At 39.4% G+C, this 27,949-nt stretch overlaps 1 protein-coding gene across 3 annotated transcripts; it reads right to left on the reverse strand.

The window, feature by feature from the left end:
* LOC132161305 (rab11 family-interacting protein 4B) lies at positions 1 to 27,911 on the reverse strand. 3 transcript variants are annotated; one of them, XM_059571268.1, is made up of 14 exons: positions 27,590 to 27,911; positions 16,267 to 16,481; positions 15,960 to 16,148; positions 14,745 to 14,873; positions 8,478 to 8,513; positions 6,730 to 6,829; positions 5,331 to 5,434; positions 4,948 to 5,088; positions 4,348 to 4,429; positions 3,873 to 4,010; positions 3,242 to 3,400; positions 2,789 to 2,866; positions 1,887 to 2,030; positions 1 to 1,286 (listed from the first exon to the last, which is right to left on the reverse strand). In XM_059571268.1, exons 2-14 carry the CDS (start codon positions 16,449 to 16,451, stop codon positions 1,170 to 1,172), a joined length of 1,602 nt encoding a protein of 533 aa, XP_059427251.1. In that variant the 5' UTR covers positions 16,452 to 16,481; positions 27,590 to 27,911; the 3' UTR covers positions 1 to 1,169. The 3 variants fall into 3 exon arrangements, with proteins under 3 accessions (XP_059427251.1, XP_059427250.1, XP_059427252.1); XM_059571267.1 differs by having other exon boundaries at positions 16,267 to 16,486; positions 27,590 to 27,910; XM_059571269.1 differs by lacking the exon at positions 2,789 to 2,866 and having other exon boundaries at positions 16,267 to 16,486; positions 27,590 to 27,907.
* Positions 27,912 to 27,949: the final 38 nt, after the last annotated feature.

Genomic DNA, 27,949 nt, shown 5'->3' on the forward strand with positions numbered 1-27,949 from the left:
TCAGCACAGAATAAATCAGATGCTTTATATTGTCATCACATACATTCAATCTATTGACTGAGTAAGAGAAATGTGTAACTGTGGGTGACACTTTCAGGATGCTCTTTTAACAAAAATGACAATTTTAAAAATGTCTGACATTCAAATAAAATGAAACTTTCTTGCAATAGGAACACAAATGTCATAGTTCTTTTTAGTTTTAGACCTGAATTATCTGATGTATGTTTATTTGTATTTAAATCACATTATAGAAAATTGTGAGAATCGTGCATTTGAAATTATAACAATATTATTTTTAGTTTGGAAGAACAAGTGCAAGTCCCTTTAAGGCTACTAAGAACATAATTCAGCTGATGAACAGACAGGTCTTAAACTATTATGCTAAAGCCCATAAATATCCTGAAATACTACTTGTTTGGTACATTCACAATGACATTTTACATTCAGCTTCTTGAATTTTCACTTCCCTTGTGAAGCACACATACTGCATGTAATGTCAGAATAAGCATCTCACAATTACATTGCAAACACAGATTAGAGCATTGCCCTGCTCTAAAATGCATTTCTTTTACAACAGGCAGTTATCAAGTTCCAGATCGAGTTTCAATTACCTCTCCTCTATTCTTCTACTTTGTCTCCTCTTACATTGTTCCCTCACTTGCCATTTATAATAGGAAGACAGTCAAAAACTTGCTCACCAAAATCATTACAAGTATACCAACATAAGTCTGATCATACTCAGCAACTTTCAATGGTACAGGCTTCAATGGCCATCAGACAGGTAAATATTCCTATTTTTTATCATTCAGCCTTCCTCATCACATCCCCAGTGCAAACTCAGCAAACATACAATATCCATATGACCCAAATACACTCAAAAGAACATCCAGTGTCATATATTCACATATTAGTTGGTGCAGTTCAGTAACCATAATGGCATTCCAGTGAAAAACTCCCTTGTGTTGTACAGAGCAGCAAAATGCCCTATAAAAGTGCATGAAATATTTCACCAGTATATTTTACATTTTTGTAGCAAGAGAAAGGTGCACAAAACACCAGCACATTGTAGTTATTGTGAATCTAGAGGCACAAGTCATTTGAGGTTCAGCGCTACCTCAGGGGGAGCTCTAGATCCACTCTTAAGATTCTAAACAGCTTATGACAGGCTTTTAGATTTTGATTTCCAGAATAGACGGGTTGTTGTCCAGAATAGATAAAATGATCTTGTCCATGTACTGCCTGAGTCGGATGTTTATCTCTTCTTGTTCCTTGAGGGCTTCCATCAACTGTGGGAATCAAAACAAGTTTAGAATGGTACAGGACTGCCTAATTGGACAGGTCTCCAAAATCTGTCAGTGCATTGTAAGCTTTAAAAAAAATTACATTTCAGATGAGGTCAGGATTAACACAAACATAACTTTAATTTCGGACTGTTCCTTACACAATGGTATTGGTGGTTTCAGAAAACATTTGTCCCATTATGCTAATGAACATTTCAGAACACATTCTATTTTATTTCTCCTTTTTTGTTCCTCAGAACATTAGTAAGGTTAGGTTTTTGTTAGTTTTTTCCTTCTCCACTGGAATGGTATGAAGGTAAATCATTTTTGGATGAACTATTCCTTTAAGCACCTCACAAAATTAATTTATTTTGTTAATATTATATATGGAACCAGAGGCCCTTTTCAGAGAATGTTCCAGAAAAAAAAAAACATGCTTCATACTGTTCCATTGCTTACTGGTACACATTAAAAGGTGTTTTTATTTACAGACTTCCACTAGTATTATCCAGTTTTATCAGTACATCATAGTCATGCAGTCTTGCACTCATGCACTCACACACACTTTGTTTAAAATATCAGAACAAAGTCCTTTACTTCTCTTACCTGGTCACGAGAGGCATGATCAATCTCCATGGCCAGAGACTGCGCTTTTGTTTGTGTGGCAAACAGGTTTTTGGCCTCATGGAGGCTCAGACTGAGAAGCTGACCGTTTAGATCTTCATTCTGTTCCCTCAGTTTCTGGTTCTCCTGTGATAGGAAAGAGGGAATAGTTACAATTTACCCCCAAAAGATGATCCAGAAGTTATCCTGCTTTTTCTTTTCCTCATTGTGGCCTTGTTAACTGAAACAAGAGAGTTGGTTAGCCAGCCACTGCTGGCAAAAGAAAGCAGTAAATGATTTGGTTTGAGATGATTATGCAATGCCATTGGATTAGAAAAAAAAATATTAGATCTTCTTATAACAGGTATACACACAAGATAAAACACTACTAAATGTTTACTGCATTAGCTATATTACTTCATACCAAAAATAGTTCCAGCCCTCTAATTTGTTTGTTCAAGCGGTGCCGGTGTCCGAGTGCACTCATATTTAGAAATAATATACACAGAGTGATTTCACTATTTGTATCACTCCAAAGTATGCGAATGGATTTTTTGCATGGGTGAGGAGTGATTTTCTTTTAAGGCTGAAGCATCAGTGGAGTGCAGGAAATGGAAAATTAGAGTGGTATGACTACAGAAAGCTTTGAGAAACATTTCTAATGCCACTGTGGGCAAGAGGTGATATTGGTGATACCTGTACTTCATATAATAGCTCTTCTGTAGTATTGTGCAGTTATCCCCTTCTTTTGACAGAAACATGGAACTACAAAAAGTGTGGCTATATTAGATGTTAAGTGAGAAGGCATGTCAGCCTGGCAGATCATCTGAAAATAGACTCCTCATGAACGAACACATTAGTGGTTAATTAAATGATATCAAGTCTGCGCAGGAATTACAGTTTACCATCAGACTCGGACAGAGTCGTGCCCGAGCAGACACAAGCTGCTGGAGGTCAAAGGGCATGTCCTTGGAAACGCTCCTCTGCATATACACAGAGTAAACAAGGTTAAATAAGAAATAGATGATTAACAAAAGAGTTTATTTTGGTATCACTGTTTTCTGATGCTTTCTTTGCTTTTTTAAACAAACAGTGGAGACTGTGTCTGAATTATGTTTACACTGTTCCAGTTATATCACATCCAATTCCAAGAGGATAATAGGTAATAACATTTATAAAGAAAGAAAGAAAATGTAGAAATAAATTTACATCCATATAGGCATAGTTTTGAGTGTAAATGGAAAATAATTAGCACTCATTCTGTTTCTCACAGATCTGACTACACAGAACTACGTAGCCTTCACCATAGGAAATACACCTGCTAAAAGATCATGTTACCAGCTTTCCATCTCTCTCACCTGTTTTAGTCTCTTGACCTCCTGTTCCAACTCACTCTCACGTGTTCGAGTGCTGTATTCTGATAGGCTAATGGAGGATCGGCGGCCACCCCCCATTCTTTCTGCCTCCAGCTTGTATATTTGGAGGTGCTCAAGTTCTCGCCGAAGGTCCTCAATTACCTGAACATAAATGAAACCGAAAAATCTCTAAGCTATTGAACTGATAACATTATTATTTTAGATTTGACAGTCAAGTACATGAGTGCTGTATAGACTTTAGACCGAATAAAACAAAAGGTAGCTCTGGACTACATGAATAAATACATTTCAATATTCAATATTTGAATAGAATGTGCTTCTCAGTCATCTCTGTTCTTGAGTAACTTCCTCTTAGTGTTTGACTTTAGGCTATCTTCAGTTGTGGTTTTTAAGTACACAATCTATTTAAGCCTGAGGGCAACTAAAGCTGCTCAAGGCTCTGCCACTCTTTTCTATCTCCAAATATTTTTGGGTGGCTACATTTTTAAAAAATGACACACAAGTAGACAACCTTAGCTTTTGACAGTTTGCTGGATAATTTTACTGTTTCGCTGCCCTTTCTGAAATTTACTGTACATTTTTGACCACTGGAAACTTTAGCACATAATCTTACCTCCTGCATGGTATCTCTTTCCCTCTTAAACTCATTTCTGTTCTGTCGTAGCTTGTCCATCATCTTCTTGTACAGATCCATCTCATCCTTCAACCGCAAGCTTGTATCCTCCAGCTTATCTGTCATCCGCTGTCTCTCCTTTACATACACAAACAAAATGTTTACGCATACAGTCAATTACAGTTCATTTATTTATCTGTACAATCACTATTGGGTAATTTTTTCTGACCCAATATTTAAAAAATAAGTTTGATGTAAACCTTGGTTTTTGTTTGTTTGATTATTTATTTGTTTAATAATTACCTATGAACACTTCTGGCTCTATGGACATTTAGAAAACAATTTTTTATACACTATACTACTTTCAGATAGCATCAAAGCCTTGGTTTGTTTCTGTGTTTGTTTTTTTATTACCTATGAACACTTCTGGTTCAATGGACATTTAGAAGTAGAATTTAGAATAAAAATATCTTACCTCATCCAGTTTCTCTGTCTGGCCTTTCAGTCTGTTCATGTTTACAGCCATCTGTCCATTTTCCTCCTCTAGCTGGTGTACTCTGCCAGTGGGAAAAATAAAATAAAAACAAGCCATACATCATACTCTTGCAATAAGCCTCCACTGCTCTATAGTCCTGAGAATCAAAAATTCTAGATGAAGATTTCTGGATGAAATATCAGGGTCTCTTCAACTGTCAGTCTTCTGTCTAACACGCTTATGAAGGACATGCTTTATAAATAAAGTGCATTACTATAGGAAACAGTGGGACAATGGAGAGTGTAAAACCTCAAAATAAAAAGTATTATACTGCATGACAATTTTTTTTTATTATTAGTATTTTTGCCCTGTTTTCAATTTTTTTTTGTAAACATTGAAAATATACCAAGATAAACTAATTTAATTCTAAATCAAATTTGTTTTCAAAACACAGAATTTAATTGATTTTTCTTAACCCACAGGCAAAGCATTTTTCTTTTTTTTTTACTTTGTTTAGTTTAAAAATTAAAAATTATCTTGTTTAAAAAGGATAATTTTCCTTTTTTTTTTTTTGCAGTTCTGGTCTTGAGACGAGCCAACCTATTTGTGAGCAGCTCTATCTGTGTGTTTCTGTCTTTCTCCAGTCGGCTGTAGGCCTCTCTGTGTCTTCTGAGCTCCTCTTCCATCATATCCTCGGCTCTGGTCTCCTGGTCTTTCAGCTGCTCCTCCAACTCGTGAATCCTGTTGAAGCACAGTTCTCATCATTATGAATATTTTGTCAGTCCTGCTGAGGCCCACTTTGAGATTTTAGCATTTTGCAAATGCAAAACTTTTGTTAGACTATTTTCATGGAAGGTTTCGCTAGTGGAAAGAATCTGCTGTTTAAAGAGACAAGTATGCAAATACGTATTCACATAAACACAGTTCCAATGAAATGAACTTTGTCTGAAGAGTGGGTGGGTGGACTTTGAGTAGCGATTTACCTGTGAACTAACTGTATGTTTTCCTGTTTCAGCTTCGACTTCACATCCCCGTTCATCAGAATCTCATGTTCCAGCTCTGTCACTTTCTTGTCCAAGTAACTCACCTGTAACAAAGTTAGAATATATGCAAATATTACTATCACAACAGCTCTGAATTAGTAGTAGTTTCTTAACCAGTTTAGTCTGAATGACTGTCAGCAATGAAACATAACCCTTGATCTGCACATCAGAAAGAAAAAAAACCTTTTGCAACAACAGTGATAAATAAAGACAAATAAAATAAAAAACAGATTGTTTTTTTTCCAGCTATAAGCACTTTTGGCCCTGTGGAAGTTTAAATAAATATAATTTTCACACACTAACTTGTATACTTCATATGTATGCTAACAAGGTCCAACAGTGGATATGTATTGTTTATATTATATTTATATTTATTCATTTAGCTGACACTTTTATCAAAGCGACTTACAATTGCTATATATGTCAAAGGTCGCACGCCTCTGGAGCAACTAGGGGTTAAGTGTCTTGCTCAGGGACACGTTGGTGTCTCACAGTGGATTAAAACAATTCTACTTCCATTGTATCTTGAATTATGTACTTATGTTGATTGTGTATTGTATTGTATTTTGTGGTGAAAACACAAATGTTATACATTTAATGTTATATTTGTTGTATATATATATATATATATATATATATATATATATATATAAAACAATTAAAACACTTAAATCTATACATAAAGGCAATGGAGAGGTAGAAAAGTTTCCAAGACAGTTTGATGAAAAATTCTGAAATCTGTTATTTTAACTGCGGGGAAGTCGTGGCCTAATGGTTAGAGAGTCGGACTCCCAATCGAAAGGTTGTGAGTTCGAGCCCCGGGCCGGCAGGAATTGTGGGTGGGGGGAGTGCATGTACAGTTCTCTCTCCACCTTCAATACCACGACTTAGGTGCCCTTGAGCAAGGCATCGAACCCCCAACTGCTCCCCGGGCGCCGCAGCATAAATGGCTGCCCACTGCTCTGGGTGTGTGTTCACAGTGTGTGTGTGTGTTCACTGCTCTGTGTGTGTGCATTTCGGATGGGTTAAATGCAGAGCATAAATTCACAAATAACATGGGTCACCATACTTGGCTGAATGTCACTTCACTTTCACTTTCACTTAATTCAAATCAACCCTTGGGAAATAGTGCACACTCAGACTCAGAGAAATTTCCAATTTAAATCAGCAGCATCATCTGGACCCATTTGACTCGCTGCATTAAGTAGCTTACATCTACGAATGTGATTTCCTGTGCGCAGGTCAGCATAAGACACTCCAAAGATAGACTGCATTGGTGATGCAGTCTTCTCAGTGCTGTGTTCAGAAAGGAAGTGAGTGTACTGCCAGGGGATTTTACCTTCTCAGTAATGTCTATTTCACAGGAGTCAATGCTGTCACTGAACAAATCCTCTGTGCTGCCGTTACTACTGCTGAGGTTACTGTTGTGGAGCAGCTGCCTGTTTGACCCAAAATACACACATAAACGATAATTTAAATCTTAATACTATAATGCATCATAATAACATTACAATTGCATTATATTTTGTTTCATCCCACGCCACACCAGTTTGTTTTATGAATCCTTACCATTAAGATCCCATGCTGACAGCTATATTTTTTACGAGTAACATCCTACTTACCTCTCTGCTCAGACCTATGGATGGATTGGACGACACTGCAGCATCAATACTTGCAAACTACATTACCCACGCTGCATCACTGCAGCACACCACTCATCCATTCTATAAATCTATATTCCGTGCCTGAGCATCTTTAGGAACACTGCAGTGGCGAGAGAGAGAAGGGAATGACCAGTACAGGCATTGTGAGAGCTGGTGCAGTGTCCGATCCAGTCGACCCACTCGTCTAAAAGACACAAGCGCATGCGCAGGCACGCACACTATTCTCTCGTCCCATTTGCATTAGCCACTGAGAGCCGTAATCTTGCGCCTACACAAATACACATTCACATAACTCTTCTGCAGAGTCAGGTCTTGGTTTTCGCTTTGTTTTATTGCTGTGAGTCATTCTCAATAAAGCAATGACTTCACACATGAGAATCCATTATATAAATTACACACATTGGTCTCTCTCTGTGGTTCTGTGTTCTCCCTCTCTCTAACACTCTGGTCAGCTGTGGCAGGAAACTTACTTCTTGTCACTGTGATTTAGAGTGGGAAACTGCTAAAGGGACGAGAAAGACTGCCATTCACCCACACAATTATTGCCACCCAGCATTTACACTCCCACGCAACATTTGATCAGATTCTTGCAATTACACGTAAAAGGGAACTGTCTAGAGAAGTGAATCCCAACCAGGGCTATCCATACCCTAGGGGTTTCTTGAAAAGATTTTTAAACAAAGTGTGTACGTTTTTTATTTGTATGCGGATTATACTTCCAGCACAGTGTATAGTATATATACATATGACACGTTCTCTTCTTCACAACAATGCTAAGCTCGCATATCGAAAATCATACAGCAGATACAACTGGTGTAGAAAATTCAGGAAAATAAACACAGATTGCTTGTATCAGCAGGGGGTGCAATCACTTAAGTCAACGCAAATCTTCAATAATAAAACAACAATTTAACATAACCCCAACTATGCCACAAACCATAACATTCTAAGTCTGGAACCTCATTGAAAATCTCAATTTAAATCTACAATATTAATAATGAAACATTAATTAAGTAGATTTAGACTCATGAGAGACATATTTATGGTTACATATTTCATTTTACAACCACAGAAAGGAAATGGCATTCTCATTATTGCATCTGACAGATTTCACACCACATTTAAATGTAAGCAAAGCAAACACTGGTCTAGAGCACATATTTAGCAAATTTCCATTGCTATGTGCTTCTATTTTATTGTAAATCTTCAGCTGAATTATCACTGGAGTATAACCTTTCCCTTAAACCATCTCAATTAGAACAGAGTTGACATTCCTTTCCCAGGCCGTCTTCAAAATGTGTTTAGTATTGCTGGCTTAATATTGATATCAAAACTTAGTATAACATTTATTTAACTACAGGAGGTGCTAAGCAGCATAGACTACACAAACAAACACAGAGCATAATGATATCGAGTCACCTACCTTCCAAATGCAGTGCTGGAGATCTTTCTGTTTGGGCTGGAAAACAAAGGACAGTGAATTAGAACTTAGAAAATGTTTTTCTTTTTCAACAATTGTTCATTAACACATTATATATTTACTGTATATATGAGGGTTGGTTTAAATATATTGTTGAACTTATATTTCCCATGTTTTTATAATAACTTCAAATTTGTATAGAATTTTAGTCAAGAGGTTCAAGTGCTCTGATGTGAAGCAGATCAAAATCACCTAATTATAGACATGCTAGTTAATTATATGTAAGATAATAATTCTCGTAACAAAAACATGAGATTTGTGTGTCTGATGCTTTAAAAAAAAGTAATGGGATACCAAATTGTACCTTTTTTAGTAAAAAGTTCAAAGGCTTCATTCTATTTTTTAACATTTCGTTATTTTTACTTATCCCAGACTCACTCAAAAATATATATTTGAATCTACTGTTGGCCCTGACACAAACAACAGTTCACATACCTCCAACCTTAAAGTTCACAAAAGGTCTTTGAATAGAGTTTGTTACATATCTCAAATATGTTTATATATTGAGTAAAAGTTAAAGGGATAGTTCACCCAAAAATGAAAATTCAGTCATCATTTACTCACCCTCGTGTCGTTCCAAACCTGTATGAGTTGCTTTCTTATGTTGAACACAAGATATTTTGAAGATTGCTGGTAATCAAACTTCCATAGTATTTTTTTTTTCCTACTATGGAAGTCAATGGCAACCACCAACTGTTTGATTACCAGCAATATTCAAAATATCTTCTTTTATGTTCAACATAAGAAAGCAACTCATACAGGTTTGGAACGACACGAGGGTGAGTGAATGATAACAGAATTTTCTTTTTTGGGTGAACTATGCCTTTAAGGCTGTCCACTTCAAATATTTATAATTTTCTATTGGAAAACACATACTAAAGTTCCCTTTCATAGGTCACTTCGATGCTGCGGTGACGTCACCACGTATGGGAACACCCTCGGTGTGACGAATGTCTGAAGCCCTATACCATCCCGCCAATCCTATTGGCCAAATAGCGCGTGGCACCGCCCAGCATGCGTAGGCATATATATACCTGGTGCCGTGCGCCATTTACCTCAGATTTCATTCCTTCAGTACGAAGCGAATCTTCTGTGCCCTATTGTCTCGCGTTCTCAGCGATCATCTACGAGCAGTATACTCCTCTCTTCAAAAAGTGCAAGGACCCATGTACCAGGTACATCGTTCAGGGGGACACTCATGACAGGTGCGTAGTTTGCCTAGGCTTACACCACGCACAGGAGGCGCTTAGCGGCCTTTCTTCATGCCCCCATTGCGATGGCCTGCGACTCAGGGTGCTTCGCTCTAGGGTAGATTTGTTCTCCGATGTTGCCGTGTCTAACCCCCGCCACACCACTTCTGCGACTGCCGAGGCACCGCACGAGGTGATAGCTTGGGGTGACACGTGTGACATGGAGTTCGAGGACAGTTCAGCGATGGAAAATTACTCTCCACATCGCTCGCGCTCCCCTACCCTAATACACAGGAAAACTTTTGAACCTGTCTTCTTTTCCTGTGAGGATTTACGGCCCACACCGGGGGCATGTAGTGCCATCTCCTTCGGTTGTGACCGCCATGATGACGACGTTCTTTCCACTGCGGCCTCGGGGTCCGAGGACTTCGCGGCCGACACGAGCCCTCTCCCTCCTAGTGGACAGGAGAGGCGTGTTTCCCCCTCCTACAGTGAGCTGTTGGATGTGGTTTCCCGTGCAGTGGGTACATTGGGGCTGGAATGGGAGGTTGAGAAGGCCGAGGCCCAACCTTCTTCGAAGCTGGACGACCGTTTCCTAACTAGTCGGACACCTGCGCAGCCCCGGAGGCCTTTACCCTTTTTCCCGGACCTCCACCAGGAGGTTTCGAGGTCCTGGAAACAGCCGTTAGCGGCGCGCATCACGAACACTGCGGCTGCGGATTTCGCCACCATTTCGGGCATGGCGAGTCATGGCTATACAGCGATACCGCCGGTGGAAGAGACTCTCGCCGAACATCTTGCCCCTAATTCGGCCGCGGCGTGGAAGTCCCGCCCCCTCCTCCCCTCGAAGGCGTGTCGAGTCACGTCTAGTTTAGTGGGAAAATCCTATATGGCCGCTGGCCAAGCGGCTGCTTCGCTTCATTCTATGGCGGTCCTTCAGGCCTACCAAGCGGAGCTGTTAAAAGGATTGGACGAGGGGGACGGCATTACACCTGAGGCGGTCAAGGAACTACGGCGAGCAACTGATTTGGCGCTTCGTGCTACCAAACATACTGCTCGAGCAGTGGGCCGTTCCATGGCTGGATTAATTACGGTTGAGCGCCACCTCTGGCTTAATCTCACCGATATAAAGGAAAAGGATAAATCTTTCCTCATGGATGCCCCTGTGTCTAAGGACGGTTTATTTGGAGAGGCTGTCACTTCAGTGGTGGAGAAGTTCAGAGCAGCGAAACAGCAATCAGCCGCTTTCCGCCAGCTGATTCCCCGCAGACCCAGAGAGGTTGAACGCCGTCAGGCGCCCACGCGTTCTCGCTCAACCTCCTCTCACCGCCAGCGAGTGCCCTCTCGGGAAGAGCCTTCACCTATGGCGCCCCCTCGCAAGGACTGGGGCCCTAGGGTTGTTCCACCGGCTCAACAACGCCAGCGAAAAAGGTTGAACCTGAGTTCGATGGCCAATGCCTCTCATTCTCGATTGAATTGAATAGAATTGGACTCTCGCGCGATGACAGCAAAGCTTTCTGTCATGCGTTCAGCACTTCAGGGCGGGTCACACAGTGACAGTGAGACTGTGCCTCAGACTGCTAGGTCTAATGGCGGCGGCGCTTCCCGTGATTCATCTGGGTTTGCTTTACATGCGCCCGTTTCAGTGGTGGACCAAACGACAGAATATTTCACCCCGTTGTTCTCCGCATTGAACAATCTCGGTGACGCGGAGGTGTGTGATGTCGTTAAAACAATGGACATCAGCCGAATTTCTCCTCACCAGGGTGCGGCCGGGAATTTGTGCTTCCCGAGAGACTGTCACAACAGATGCGTCTTTGACCGGGTGGGGAGCTGTTTGTCAGGGGCGCCCAGCCCACGGAGTGTGGACAGCGGCACAATGCAGCTGGCACATAAACAAATTGGAATTACTGGAGGTTTTTCTGGCTCTCCAGTATTTTTCGAGTCTACTGACCGGCCGTCATGTGCTTCTCAGAACGGACAACACTGCGGTCGTGGCTTATCTGAACCATCAGGGAGGATTACGTTCTCGCCCCCTGTGCAGGCTGGCGAGGCGTATTCTTCTTTGGTGTCACGACAGATTTCTGTCGATCCGGGCTGTTCACATCCCCGGACGACTGAACTTCGGAGCGGATTTACTATCCAGACAGGCTCTGGAACAAGGGGAATGGAGATTACACCCCCAAACGGTGAATCACCTATGGCGTATTTTCGGGGAAGCGAAAGTGGATTTATTCGCGTCGAGCACGACTACGCATTGCCCGCTATGGTTCTCCCTATGCCCTCCATCACCCCTGGGTCTGGATGCGCTAGCTCACAGCTGGCCCAGGACCAGTTTGTATGCGTTTCCTCCGCTGGTCCCAGTGGTATTATGCAGAATACGGCGGGACAGAGTGGGACAGCTGCTGCTGGTGGCTCCGCGATGGCACACACAGCTGTGGTTTGCGGATCTCATCAATCTGTTAGCGGGCTCTCCGGTGGAGATTCCCCTCAGACGGGATTTATTATCGCAAGCACAGGGACGGATCTGGCATCCGAGGCCAGATCTGTGGAACCTGTGGGTCTTTCTGCTGAAACTACCGAGACTATACTGAACTCTAGAGCAGTTTCTACGAGACGCTTATATGCTTTCAAGTGGAAACTGTTTATGACATGGTGTGAAACTCATGATGTGGATCCAGTTTACTGCCCTGTGGCTTCAGTACTGGAGTTTCTTCAAGACCGTTTTTCGGAGGGATTGACACCAGCCACCCTGAAGGTTTATGTGGCAGCTATCTCAGCTCCCCATGAGCATATAGGTGGTGTTTCAGTGGGTCGTCTTCCACTGGTTTCTCGCTTTATACAGGGTGCGCGACGGTTGAGACCTTTCCGCCCTGTGCGAGTTCCTTCATGGGATTTATCCATTGTGTTACTGGGTTTGTCAGGGCATCCGTTTGAGCCCCTGGAAACTGTATCGGATAAGCTCCTGACTCTGAAGACACTTCTTCTCATGGCTTTATCCTCCCTCAAGAGAGTTGGGGATTTACAGGCTCTCTCTGTCTCACCCTCGTGCATGGAGTTTGCACCAGGCTCTGTGAAAGTGTTGTTGCGACCTAGGCCTAATTATGTTCCTAAGGTCGCGTCTAATCCTTTTCATTTTTAGCAGGTGGTCCTGGAGGCTTTTTCTCCTGCTGCGACAGAGTCTGGAGATCTAAGTCTTTGCCCTGTGAGGGCGTTGAAGACTTATGTGGATCGCACTGCCCCATGGCGTGAGTCTGACCAGCTGTTTGTCTGTTTTGGACATAAGAATAAGGGCCATGCAGTTATGAAACAGCGCATGTCCCATTGGCTGGTGGAGGCTATTTCCTTGGCCTATGAGGCGCGCGGGCTCACTTCGCCCTTAGGAGTAAAAGGTCATTCCACAAGAGCAGTGGCTTCTTCTCAAGCCTTTCTCAGTGGATCTTCTTTGAATGATATCTGTGCTGCGGCAGGCTGGTCCTCACCGAGCACTTTTATCAGGTCTTACAGTCTGGATGTGAGGATGGCTACTGGCTCCCGGGTTCTCTCCGCTTGAGCAGATGCTTCCTTGGATCCAAGCTATCAGGTACGTCAGGCGTGATGGTATAGCATTCCCATACGTGGTGACGTCACCGCAGCATCGAAGTGACCTATGAAAGGGAACATCTTGGTTACGTGTGTAACCTTGGTTCCCTGAATAGGGAACGAGATGCTGCGGTTCTGGCCGTGCCATACCTTGATAGCTTTCTTCTCTTCTTCGTCATGAAATCTGAGGTAAATGGCGCGCGGCACCAGGTATATATATGCCTACGCATGCTGGGCGGTGCCACGCGCTATTTGGCCAATGGGATTGGCGGGATGGTATAGGGCTTCAGACATTCGTCACACCGAGGGTGTTCCCATACGTGGTGACGTCACCGCAGCATCTCGTTCCCTATTCAGGGAACCAAGGTTACATACGTAACCGAGATGTTTCATACACAAAACTCTGTCCTGCTCGCTCTCTCTCTCTCTCTCTCTCTCTCTCTCTCTCTCACACACACACACACACACACACACACACACACACACACACAGAGTTATTGCCGACATAGCTTTTCTAGCAGTGACAGAATGAGGTGTGAACTAATGCATTTCTTGAAGCAGCCTGCTGACAGGGCATTTAGCTTTCATTCCTCCTCTCTACCCCACAGCCCATCCTGTATTTTTCTTTCTTTCCCTTCTATATTATGACACTCTCTTCCCCAAAATCCTTCGGTCTATCTCATCCAATTCCTATTTCATTCTCTGTTTTGAGAGGCTAAGATATGAGAATCTAATGACGAGCCCTCTCAAAAGAAAAAAAAAAATGTTAAAGCAAACTCACTGGAAATCTTGGAAATTGTCAACAATGAAGAGGAGACAAGAAAAGTATCCAAAGCCTCAGAAGGGTTTGCCTGATGTTCATGTGTTGTTTCATGTGGATGTGAGTGAGAATGATACAAAGACAAAGAGAGATGGCAAAATACAAAATGTGCAGAGTCAAATAAATGTGAGGATGTGTGTGTAGCTCACTTCCCGATGCCTAATAAAGCTCTAATGGGCTCTAAAGTGGTGGGCTGAATGATGTATGGAAAAGGAAGTGAGTCATTAACGGTGCAGAGAGACTGCAGCAAGATATCAAAGCTCCTCCACCTCAATTGTGCTCTCATACACTCACATCAACTCCTTGAGGAACACTCTGCCTCTATTACACTGTTTCTTTAATTTTGTCTATTGTAGCCCACAGGAAGACAATGTAGAACTGATCAACACTAATCCCCTAAGCGCCTCTTATGGGGATTCCAAGCCACTAAAAGTTTATTTCCCAGATGTGAAGGACAAGACAAGTCCATAATCACTTAGCTCTTATTTCAAAGGTTTATCTCTAACAAGTCTTCTTGAAGATGAGCTTATACCCAGTTTATGACAAAGCCCTCTGGGTGAAAAAGCATTTTATAACTTTATCTTTCACGACAGATGTGAACTGTAGCATTTGCAGTACCTGTTGGTTTTGAGGTTCTTCAGCCTGTTCTCCAGGTCCTTGAGCAGACTGACCCTCTTACAACACTGAGAGCAAAACCCATCCATCTGGTCACCAGCATGGCGCAGCTTTAGAGGAGTCTGGCCAGCACTGGAGGAAACAGGGAGAGCGAGAGAGAGACAGAGACAAGGTCAAACACATCAAATGTGCATTCTGAAATCATTCAATACACAATATAAGCAGAATGCAGAACTAAATACTATATAATAGCGAAAACTAAGGAAGCCAAAAATAAAAAGTGACAATCTCTAGTAAGCCAAGTCTGATAAAAAAAACAGAAGCGTCAAACCAGTTCAAACATGCCTCAACAGTTATTTGAGCCAAGTAGATTTTTATATGTAACTTCCAGAAAAATATGTGGATAGAGAAGACTGTGGAATGGTGGTAGTAACACCATCAGTTTGAGCACTTAGAAATTAGGTACAAGGATGCAATTATTATTATATGTGACCACCATACTTTAAGGTGGTAGTAGACGGTGTACAAAAATAAAGCATTTTTATGCTTAAAAAACTATTCTGGGCTAGAAAAAACATTTCACTTCACTGGAATATAATATGATTTGCAATCAGATATGCACATTAGATGACACAACGTATTATATGAAGCAAATTATGTTGTTTAATTTAATATATACTACAAACATCGACCTGTTTAAAAATAAATAATGGCTAATCAATATTTCTTTTCTGTTTTTTACTTTCTTAAATTAAAATACAGAAAATAGAATGTGGTGGTTTTGGGGGACAGGTAAACAGGTTTAAAACAAGTAAACTTGATTAACAAAATAAATGCACAAAAATTGTTTCCTACTCTGTGCTTAAAGAAAGAAAAAGAAAATGAATAAAATATTTTTGATGTCGCAAATCCAGCCTTTTGGACAGTAGGGACTAAAAAGAACCATAACACTGTATCCTGTGTGAGTGAAAAAGTTTCCCACAGTCAAATAGTTCCATCCACTAATACAGTCACTAATATATACATGCTGAAAGAAATCTTGTGTAATGAAGGCAGATATCTGGATTTCTAAACAAATCATCCTTTCATTTTAAATTAAATCCCTTTGAAAACAGGCTTTGGGGCAGTCAGATGGAAAGACAGTACTGTTGTGGTTACATGTATTAAAAAATAAATAAATAAATAAAAAACCTTAGGAATACACACACAAACACACACCTGGAGGAAACAGAAGAGCCCAGATCTGAACATCCATTAATGCGGATCTCATCATCTGGACAGGGGCTGCTAGGATTGTATTCTCCATCCTCTCCTTCTCCATAGTCCTCAAACTGCTCCTCATTCAACGAGGCAGATGAACGTGTAGAATGATCAGAAGTCTCAGAGCGATTACACATCTGACCAGACCTATGGAAATTTAAAAAGCTTAGTTTTTTTCACTTAATATCAATGAAATTCATTCATTAATTTGCAAATCCATAAATTCAGCCTTATGTGCACAAGAAAACAATATAAAAGCACTTACTTTTCTCCTGGGAGGCAAAGCCCAATCCCTTCCTCTTTTTCTCCAGTTCTCCCTCCATCCGATATCTCTGATGACAGAGCGCTGTCTACTGCACTGTCTCTGTCCGACTCTCTCTCCGCCCCTCTGCCTTCCTCACCCTCCTCACCCTCAAGCACTGGACTCTCTGGGCACTCCTGGATGGACATGATGATAACTAGTAGCCCGTGTTGTCCTCACTGCACTGTCAAAAGCAAAAGACATCTTAGAACAGTCACACAACACCCAACCTGTGTTACATAAGAATAGAAACAATTATGAAAATATGAACTCATGGATGTCTGACACAGATACAATCACTGGGAGTGCATTTATCTATGATAACCACAGCCATATTTTGGTGCCTCACAAGCTGTGAATATGGATGTCAAAAGTTCACTCATTTGATATGTTAGTAATATTAGTGACTGAACACAATTTAGGGTCACAACAAAGGAAATAAAAAAATCTAGTGTTAAATATGTAAATATTCTTTGTATTCATGTTGGTTTTATACTGTTTTGAAATCTTTTTATACCATTTACTCCATATAAATGTAACTAAAACTGTATGAGGTATAACCAAGTAAAAATCATTATATTACAAAAAGTTTTAAATGTATTATTTATGGTTATCACAAATTATGTATTTACAAACTTATTGACCTTAATACAGTCATGTGGTTAAATCAATTTTATGTTGGCGTTGTTGTTACAATGTTTTGGACCACGTGACCTGGTTGTGTAACATTCTAATATAAAAAAATAAAAATAAAAATAAAAGAATATGCCATACTTTATATATGTATTTATTTTTATTTTTTTCTACAATGTCATTCTTTTAATGAGGCTTTTTTTATTCATTGTGTTAAAGTTGTATCACCCTGAAACTGAATGAAGAATAAAGAAAATAAAAACAGAAGGAAGTAAACTGCTTGTAATATGACTTGGCATGAAAAATACAGAAGGAAATTATAAAGGAATCTTTAACATGACAGACCTACAACAAAAACAAAAGCTACAAGGCTACAATGGGGCAGGCACCAATGTTCTTCCTTTGCAGAAGAATGGACAGAACCACAAAATTGCAATCTCTTCCCAATTTTTTATCAATAACGCACTGCTTCTGTGGTTCACCGAACTGGCTCTACACCTAACAGTCACTTTTGTAAGTTGCGCACACAGCAGGTGGGTGTGCATGTGAGAGAAAGAAAAAAAGAGCTCTTTAGTATTCCGTTGTGCTGAACATGAGGGAGCAGGGATACAAAATGCCAGTGTGTGGTCAGGCTGCTTAAACAGTGAGTGGTCCTACATACACACAACACAAACAGTGAGCATGCACACACACACACACACACACACACACACACAAAGCGTTTTTTTCTCCCACCTTCTTTCTAACACACAAAACAAACACACTCTTCTCAAATTTTGTATCATAGGACAAAATCAAATCCCAGTCAGAAAATGTATGTAATTATGTGCCCTTGTATTTGTGAATAGATCTCCTCCTCCATAATATGATCCTTGACTGTCATAACTTCAGGGAACGAGTATGTTACCTACTGTATGTTTGAGCACCTGATTATAAATGCACACAACTCGCTGCAACTTGAAACATGACATTCAAAGCCCTGCAGGAAGCTCTTATATAAATGATGGCATTGTAAATGCTAGAAAGTGATCTGTACATGCACATACTGAATGCTTTATTATGCATGTGAGAAACACACAAAAGGCAATAGCATTCAACAGTGCAGTCAGTGCCCTGTTAAAATAATATTACATAATGGTCTCCAAAATAATTTTAACATTCAGGAAAAAAAAGTGTATTTTCAGATGTAATGCACACTTGTCAGTTGCAGGCAATATGTAATTCCTTACTCAGACAATATGCCATACACGAAACTGAAAAGGCATTGGAAGTCATTATAATCAGTATTTATGTCCCCACTGGATGCAATAAATGCTTCGTTTGTAATGGGTTTTATTGTTTTTGTCTTGTTGTGCCAGGACACATGTCATCACAGTATGTTAAGGGGCGTAAAATTTCCTTCACACGCTTGAGGAATTCAGTCAATCACAACGCACAGGATAGCTGGCCAATCAGTGCACACCTCGGTTTTCAGAACAATGAGCTTTGTAAAAAAACTACACGTTTCAGAAGGCGGTGCATAGAGGAGAAACAATAATGTACAGCATGTACCTTAATTTTGAACCTTAAACCACAAACATTTCATTGCACCAAATACAAAACAATGTTCTTTTTAGCAACATCATATGACCAACTGTGACGTAGCAATGACTTATTGTCTAGTCAAAGACGTGTGAGTCTTCCACCAGTCTACTTAGACAGATGCTTCAAGAAGTCACAAACATACCACCCACCAGCCACTATATAATACCCTAATGAGTTTCAGTAAACGGCTTCAAGACCACAGTTGGCAGCTATTCCATGAATACAGTAAGCAAAACTAAAAGGGGCCTAACTAACCATTTGAACATATACAATAAGCATGATCTAATTTAGACAGAAAGCAAGAGGTGCACCAATTATTAAATGACTCAAAACCAGCTGAAGTGAAAAAAAGAAAAAAAAAGAAAATAGAAACTTGTCACTGGATTCAAACAGAATACTGGGAAGGATCAAGTAAGACAAAGGAAGAGTAAGCTTAACAATGACAAACCTCTCCACCTCTCACATCATTCTCAGAGAAGTCTCCGTTTCATGCAGGGTGAAACACTGCTCCCAAAACAACAAACTGGTTTAGTCAGGTAATTACATGAACTGCAAAAACACAAGTTAGAAAGGTAAACTCATGCAATATCACTAAGGGGGAAATTATAAAAACATAATCCTTCCCCAGGGCAGAATGGGTGCAACTAAAGGCAACTACAGAATCAGTGTACATTAAGGTCTCATATACCCTTTTGGAATGTGACATCTCATGTCCGCCCTTGAACCATAGAGCCCACGGGCCCTGTTCTCATTTCCATCTTATTAACAGCTTATCATCATAGGCTCCATTTAACTGCTCACTGCCTAGAGAATTCATAGCAATACTCATCAGGCCTCTTTACTAATTTGAATTAAATTCAAGTTAAATGTGCAACATATAGTGCATACACTCTTTAGAAAAGGTTAAAAAAGATTCTGTACTCTGTACAAAACCTGACTGTTGCATTAGGCCAAAAGCAGGCTCAGGTCTTTTTGTCACATGAGGAGCGGTTACCATGCTGAGGGATTTCTATAGAATGCTCTTATTTTTCAGCTGTAAGCCCAGAAACTCTTTAGACAATACTATACGATCTATTGGAGGTAGCATGGGACTGGGACTTTCCGTGACTTTTCCAAACACCCTGAAAACTGCAGTTGTTAAACCACTTCTGAAAAAGAAAAATCTTGATAACACCATTTTGAGCAATTATAGACCAATATCAAATCTTCCTTTTATAGGCAATATAACTGAAAAGGTAGTTTTTAATCAGTTGAACAAAAACTCCAATGAATACCTGGACAATTTTCAGTCTGGTTTCTGACCGCATCACAGCATAGAGACAGCGCTCATTAAGATAATAAATTATATTATCTTAAACGCTTACATTCTGTTTCTGGCTAAATATCAGTACTGATACTACTAGATCTTAGTGCTGCATTTGACACTGTCGATCATTAAATTTTTCTAGAGAGACTGGAAAACTGGGTCAGGCTTTCTGGGATTGTACAAATGGTTCAGGTCATACATAGAAAGGAGAAGTTATTATGTGAGTATAGGAGAGCATATGTCAAGTGGACGCCCATGACATGCGGATGCGGAGACCCACAAGTCTCAATTCTTGCACCACTCTTGTTTAGCCTGTATATGCTCCCACCAATGAGAAAGAACCAAATGCCTATCACAGCTATGCTGATGATACCCAGATTTACGTAGCCTTATCACAAAATGACTACAGTCCCATTGACTCTCTCTGCCAGTGCATTGATGTAATTAACATCTGGATGTGCCAAAACTTTCTTCAGTTAAACAAGGAGAAAACTGAAGTCATTGCATTTGGAAACAAAGATGAATTTCTCAAGGTGAATGTATAACTTGACAAATAAAAATCAAGTCAACATACAATAATCTCAAAAACATTGAAAGAATTAGATGTTTTGTTTCCAGTCAAGACTTGGAGAAACTTGTTCATGCCTTCAATCACAAGCAGGGCGGACTATTGTAATGGTCTCCTCACCTGCCTTCCCAAGAAGACCATTAGACAGCTGCAGCTCATCCAGAACCCTGCTGCTATGATTCTGACTAGAACCAGAAAATCTGAGCATATCACACCAGTCCTCAGGGGCCTCATTTATAAACGTTGCGAACGCACAAAAGAAGGCGTACGCCACTCTCTACGCAATAATTGATATTTATAAAAAGCAAACTTGACGGGAAAATGTGCGGTCCTTCACGCAAGCTCTGACCCAGGCGTACGCACAAAAACGGGTGAAATGAGAAATGGCGACACCGTGGGCAGATGGAAGAAACACGTGAAAGTGAAAGTGAAAATGACAATACTGCCTCTCATAAATAACATGAAGACTTCACAAAGCAAGTCTTACAATTAACAGCCTATACGAACACCCGTTTGATCGATCAGCAGTGAAACAAACAAAAAAAATCTGTACTCAAGTAAAAGTAAAAGTACTTCTAGAAATATTTACTCAAGTAAAAGTAAAAGTACTAGTCTTGAATAGTTACTTGAGTAAGAGTAAAAGAGTATCGGATAAAAAATCTACTCAAGTAGTTAGTTACTAGTTACTTTGGGTCATATATACTGAGCCTATTTTTATTTAGATATATAGATAAAATGTATGTAATGTATGTGTACGTGTATAAATTTATATATTTCATCAGCCTTTACTCCAATTTATGTAATTTATTATAAAACCCAGTCTGTTTACTTAAGTAACAGATATAGTGTCATGTCATAACATTTTTAATACGACTGACTTTATATTAAATGTGAATTTATCATTAAAAGTTAATGTGATATAAATATTGCTACTAATCTTTCATTGTTCAGAAAGAGAGCAAATAACATTTAAGTGAAGTGAAGTGAAGTGAAGTGACATTCAGCCAAGTATGGTGACCCATACTCAGAATTTGTGCTCTGCATTTAACCCATCCGAAATGCACACACACAGAGCAGTGAACACACACACACACACGCACACACACTGTGAGCACACACCCGGAGCAGTGGGCAGCCATTTATGCTGCGGCGCCCGGGGAGCAGTTGGGGGTTCGATGCCTTGCTCAAGGGCACCTAAGTCGTGGTATTGAGGGTGGAGAGAGAACTGTACATTCACTCCCCCCACCCACAATTCCTGCCAGACCGGGACTCGAACTCACAACCTTTCGATTGGGAGTCCGACTCTCTAACCATTAGGCCACGACTTCCCCTTTTTTTTTTTTTTTTTTTTTTTTTTTTTTTTTTCTTAGAAAGAAAAAATCTTTAATTTACATTATTAAAGATCATTTTCACTGACAGTCTAGATTTCAAACACTCTCAGAAACTCCCATTAAAATCACTGAAACTGTTAACACTGTGAAATCAATATCTTATTTACAGATTCGTACACACATCTGCACTTTGTTGTTTCTGACGAGAGAATTCGCCAGAAAGAGGTATTCAGTCAGGAGCGAGTGAAGGAAGCACCGGCATTTTTAGCGATGACTCATCGGAACGCCTCTGATTGGCTAATGCTTTAATCAGCTCAAAAGAATCATGCGTGATTGGTTATAATGCGCAGTGCTGTAAAAACGCATCTGTCTCTGGCTCAGCACCAGCAAACAATCACAGATCTGAATTTAGCAGCTGGACTTGCTGAACGAATTCGCACCGGTGTGACTGTATTAAAATTAATAAAATCTTAATCGGCTATTTTTTGTCTTTTGGAAGCTGCATTCAACTTGACTCCCCTCTGTTATAAGCCACACATGTACAACAAACTAATGTCAGAGGTATCGTGTACTGTTATCGAATGTAGCCCAAGTTATTACCTGTTAAACAGTAGACAGCACACGCGGTGTTCATCTAATAAGGATCTCCATCGCTAGCAAATAATAGCCTTTGCAAATCTGCTTTCAATTCAGTGCAGTTCCACAGCCACGTTTTCAACGCTGCTGATGTTAAACGTTACAACTCTGAGTGAACCACTTCAGACGCTCAGCGCGCGCGGCAGCGAACTGAACGACTCATTCAAACTGATTCATGAACCAATTCACTCGTTTGCCAATTGGTTTGATCAAGCCTTTGAACAGAATTGACTCAAAAGAAATGAATCATTCGCGAATGGGCATCGCTCATTGCCCAGAGAAAAGTAGACGGTGCGTTTGGAATAAACTGAAGCATTTATAACATTTATTGCATTAAGATAAAGTAACGAGAGGAGCGTCGCCCACAGTAACGAAGTAAAAGTACAGATTTTTCCCCAAAAATTTACTCAAGTAAGAGTATAAAGTACCCATCTTTAAATATACTCCGAAAAGTATTAGTTACCCCAAAAAATTACTCAAGTAAATGTAACGAAGTAAATGTAACTCGTTACTACCCACCTCTGGAAATAATGTACAAAACTGATATTCTCGTCAATGTGTCCGTCTGGCGGAGCAGATATAGATGCAATTAGATAGACAGATAGATAGATAAATAAATAGATAGATGTATTAATTGTCCACTGGGGAAAGTTGTTTTCATAGTAAAACATTTCTTCATAAGCTACGGAATTATGGTATTCATGCATATGCCTTTAGTTTGTTTTATTTTTGATTATTTTGATGTCCGACCATTTCTTTTTTATTTCAGCCACGGTCCGAGGTTGTGAGGCTACAGCATTTACGGCGTCTGCCACCGTTTGCCACTCAAGTGCCTTTTTGGCATTAGTAATGCCCACACTGTGCCCTCCAAACAACATTTTTCTCCTCTTTTCCACCTCGCCAACGATAACTTCTACTTCACATTGAGTGAAGTTACGTTTTTTTGATTTCCTGTCTGTGTTTGCCATGATTTCGCAATCAATGAATATTAACTTGTGGGCGTTTCACGGACTATTTATGGTCAAACTATGGGCGTGTCATGAAGCCGCAAAGGCTGCGCTACATTTAGAATTGATTGTGATTTATTAAGGGAAAAATGCGTAGGATGTGCGTGCGCACGGTTTTATAAATCCGAATATTTCTGTGCGTACGCACGTCCTATGTTTCATCCGTACGCCACTTCTGACGCAAATCCTACGCAAATCCTACGCAAAGTTTTATAAATGAGGCCCCAGGTCCTTACACTGGGTTCCAGTTAGATTTATGATTGATTTTAAAGTACTTTTTTTAATACATTACCGATATGCTCACTGACTATAAACCCAATTGACCACTCAGATTGTTAGGATTGAGTCAGTTTGAAATACCAAGGGTTCACACAAAACAAGGGAAATCTGCTTTTAGCTATTTTGCTTTCCGAAGTTGGAATCAGCTTCCAGAAGAGATCAGATGTGCTAAAACATTAGCCACATTTAAATCTAGACTCAAAACTCATCTGTTTAGCTGTGCATTTATTGAATGAGCACTGTGCGACATCCGAACTGCTTGCACTGTATTTTATGTATAATCATTTTCTATTTTTAAATGTCTTAAATTCATTTTAAATAATTTTTTTAATCATCTTTAGTTTTTAAATTTCTTGTTTTAAGTGATTATTTATTTATTTATTTATTTATTTATTTTTTATTATTATTTTACTTTATTTTATGTAAAGCATACATGAATTACCATTGTGTACGAAATGTGCTACATAAATAAACTTGCCTTGCCTTGCCTTGCCTAGCATGATGTCACAGCGAAACTACGTAGCTGCACTACATCTTAAAGATGATTCTTATACAAGTAATTTCTTATCTATGATTAAAATATCTATTCCACTGGGTAAAGTCAAAGTCTTTTTTATATAGGCAGTTCTTATATTTTTTATAGGTTTAAGCGAAACTGGTCAAAGATTGTAATTAGGAAAAGGGGAAATAGTGAAACACAGACTGTTCTAATGAGGATATTCAGACCACAGATTTAGAGCCTGTTCAGCTAATTGTGAAATCATTTTAGGAGACAGAGAGGATTCCCAAGAGGCATTCGCACATTGGCACAACTGGGTGTTTAAGCAGGCGAGGTGTAAAATCTAGTGTCTAATATTGCCGCATATATCTTGACCCATCTCATGGTATTTTCTTATATACTCAAAATATGGAATCAGCACAGTTTTAGAACAGAAGTGACGAATGTATTTCCCATTTTTATAATGTTTCATCCGTACGCCACTTCTGACGCAAATCCTATGCAAAGTTTTATAAATGAGGCCCCAGGTCCTTACACTGGGTTCCAGTTAGATTTAGGATTGATTTTAAAGTACTTTTTTTAATACATTACCGATATGCTCACTGACTATAAACCCAATTGACCACTCAGATTGTTAGGATTGAGTCAGTTTGAAATACCAAGGGTTCACACAAAACAAGGGAAATCTGCTTTTAGCTATTTTGCTTTCCGAAGTTGGAATAAGCTTCCAGAAGAGATCAGATGTGCTAAAACATTAGCCACATTTAAATCTAGACTCAAAACTCATCTGTTTAGCTGTGCATTTATTGAATGAGCACTGTGCGACATCCGAACTGCTTGCACTGTATTTTATGTATAATCATTTTCTATTTTTAAATGTCTTAAATTCATTTTAAATAATTTTTTAAATCATCTTTAGTTTTTAAATTTCTTGTTTTAAGTGATTATTTATTTATTTATTTATTTATTTATTTTTTTATAATTATTTTACTTTATTTTATGTAAAGCATACATGAATTACCATTGTGTACGAAATGTGCTACATAAATAAACTTGCCTTGCCTTGCCTTGCCTAGCATGATGTCACAGCGAAACTACGTAGCTGCACTACATCTTAAAGATGATTCTTATACAAGTAATTTCTTATCTATGATTAAATATCTATTCCACTGGGTAAAGTCAAAGTCTTTTTTATATAGGCAGTTATTATATTTTTTATAGGTTTAAGCGAAACTGGTCAAAGATTGTAATTAGGAAAAGGGGAAATAGTGAAACACAGACTGTTCTAATGAGGATATTCCGACCACAGATTTAGAGCCTGTTCAGCTAATTGTGAAATCATTTTAGGAGACAGAGAGGATTCCCAAGAGGCATTCGCACATTGGCACAACTGGGTGTTTAAGCAGGCGAGGTGTAAAATCTAGTGTCTAATATTGCCGCATATATCTTGACCCATCTCATGGTATTTTCTTATATACTCAAAATATGGAATCAGCACAGTTTTAGAACAGAAGTGACGAATGTATTTCCCATTTTTATAATGATTACAGTATAATGTATCATACTGATACATATTTCTCACTCAGCTGAGGAGACAGTTTCACTCCCACACACACCCAGGAAAAAGCAAAAAGATCTGTCAAGGCCGAGCTGATGCACAGGAACCAATGAGTCACCATCCTGAGATGCACTGCAATTTTTGCAATCCAAAAAAAACACAACGTGTCCAAACTATAGTTCTGTCAATAGCAAAAAATCCCTGCCAAGACCAGATTTACTTCCCAAATGCATAATTCTCAGATTTAAACATTGCATTTAATGCATCAGCAAAAATGTTATATTTATAAACGTACTATTTCTGTGTACTGCTATATGTATCTGTATATATGTACAGTGTAGATTGTGCCTGACTGCTATGTTGATTATTTATTTATTTATTATTTTCAAACATACAGCTGGTCTTTGTTTAGACCTTGTTTAGGCTTGTGAAGTGCATCGAAACCTGCACTGTGCTAAAGTGGTAACTCAAGCTGAGGGGTTTTGTGTGAGAGATATCTTGATACAGAGATACAGAAAACACTTAAGGGGATTTTAAGAGTACTTTTAATAGCACAGCTGTCAGAGTCAAAAAAGCTACAATTTCTCGAAGCATGTCTGATGCTGAATGTCATACATTTTGAATAAACATTGTAAAAAAGGTCACAAATTGTTGTCAAAATATCAACTCTGACAGATTTTCAGTGATTTTTATGCAGGCTGGTGTGGGAATATTTTACACAATACATTAAGTTTGTGGAAAGTCAAGTGGGCAATTAAATTAAAGTATGCCTTGGTCCTGTTGTGTCTATATTTAGCAGACTCAAACTAACTGAGACAGCCGAGAGAAAGAAAAAGAAAGACTGTTTGCAAGGGTGAGGGACAGGTGATGTCAGCAAGATGATAGATAGGGACAGCAGTGCTGCCACACTGTCTTAAAAACATTTACATACTTAAATTAACAATTTAACTTTAAAATATGAAGTTACGTATTTAAATATCCAATATTAAAGTCTGTGTAATGGTGATCTTTCTCTGAAGTCTACTATCAGCAGCAGTTTTAACAGCGTATTTACTTTATTTACAATTCTAAGGAAATTCTGTGTTTGTAGGTTTCAGTTAAGGACCAGATATTAAAGCAACTGACATCCATATTCAGTGACACTCAAATCATATCTAAAACACTCACCTAGAATACATTTTACATGACCTATCATGGCTAAAGCTGATCTAGTTACCCGATGAGGTGCGTTCTATGTGTTCTACAAACACCATTATTGTCAAATTACATGATTAAGAGTAAGACCTACATTTGTTAGACCAGATTGTAAGATTACAGTCAGTATATATTCTACAAAACTTCATAACAGTCTAGCTTCTACCAGGTTTTCATGGCATTAATATCAATCACTCTTATGAGACCTTCCACATACAGCAAGTATATGCAATATTTTTTTTGTTTTGCAAAAAGGACAATTAAGTGTCAAGGTCAAAAACAACCGCGATACATACTTTGACCTACATATTGATTATGTCTGCTGCTACTATAAATTACTTTTATGTTTATACACACACACTTTGCCAGCTGCCCTCAATTAACAGTTAATCTTATTAACAACTGACTGCAGGGCAATTAGACAGTTTAACAATGAGAGAGAGACAGATACGACAGAGAATAAAAAAGATAGTCTAGGTATGTCAGTGGTAGTATAGAATGGTCTACATGGGTATAGAATGGTATAGAATGGTCGACAAACAAATGAAACCGTGTGAGAAGTAACAGAAATGAGAAATGAACAAGTAAATTAAATCCACGATTGAGCAACAAAAAGAAAACCTTGACATCAGTTCCTCATATTTCTTACGCCCTCTTCTCCTGTCAAACATAATATAAAGAGCTCTTCTTACCCTGTCTCTCACAGCCGAGTGACCATGATCTCTTCAACTCCTTACAGTCCACTTCTACTATTCACTGTAGTCATCCAACTCAAGTCCAAACAGGTGAGGCCTCATCCACTGGTAAGCTTCTGTTCAGAAGTCCTTAACTACTGTAATCCACAGCCAAGATTAAAAAGAGAGAATCCTTATGCTGACTATTTTCATATGCTTACTTCTTGAATTAATGTAATAGTTTCTGAAACCTGTGCAAACACACTGCACGATTCAGTCTTGCTTGACCACACACGCTCCCTCCACACACTCACAGAAACTCTGACAGTAGTTGCTGGTTTCAGCCACTCCTACTCTCCACTTCTCTCTCTCTCTATG

The sequence above is a fragment of the Carassius carassius genome, chromosome 17 (assembly GCF_963082965.1).
Source record: "Carassius carassius chromosome 17, fCarCar2.1, whole genome shotgun sequence".
In the NCBI taxonomy this organism is placed as follows: domain Eukaryota; kingdom Metazoa; phylum Chordata; class Actinopteri; order Cypriniformes; family Cyprinidae; genus Carassius; species Carassius carassius.

Coding starts and splice junctions, on each gene's coding strand:
- LOC132161305 (XM_059571268.1), bottom strand. CDS start 16,451: ATGTCCATCCAGGAGTGCCCAGAGAGTCCAGTGCTTGAGGGTGAGGAG. Junction 4,011..4,347: donor AGACAGAGAAACTGGATGAG/GTAAGATATTTT, acceptor GTGTATGTAAAG/GAGAGACAGCGGATGACAGA. Junction 2,031..2,788: donor GACTCTGTCCGAGTCTGATG/GTAAACTGTAAT, acceptor TTCCTATCACAG/GAGAACCAGAAACTGAGGGA.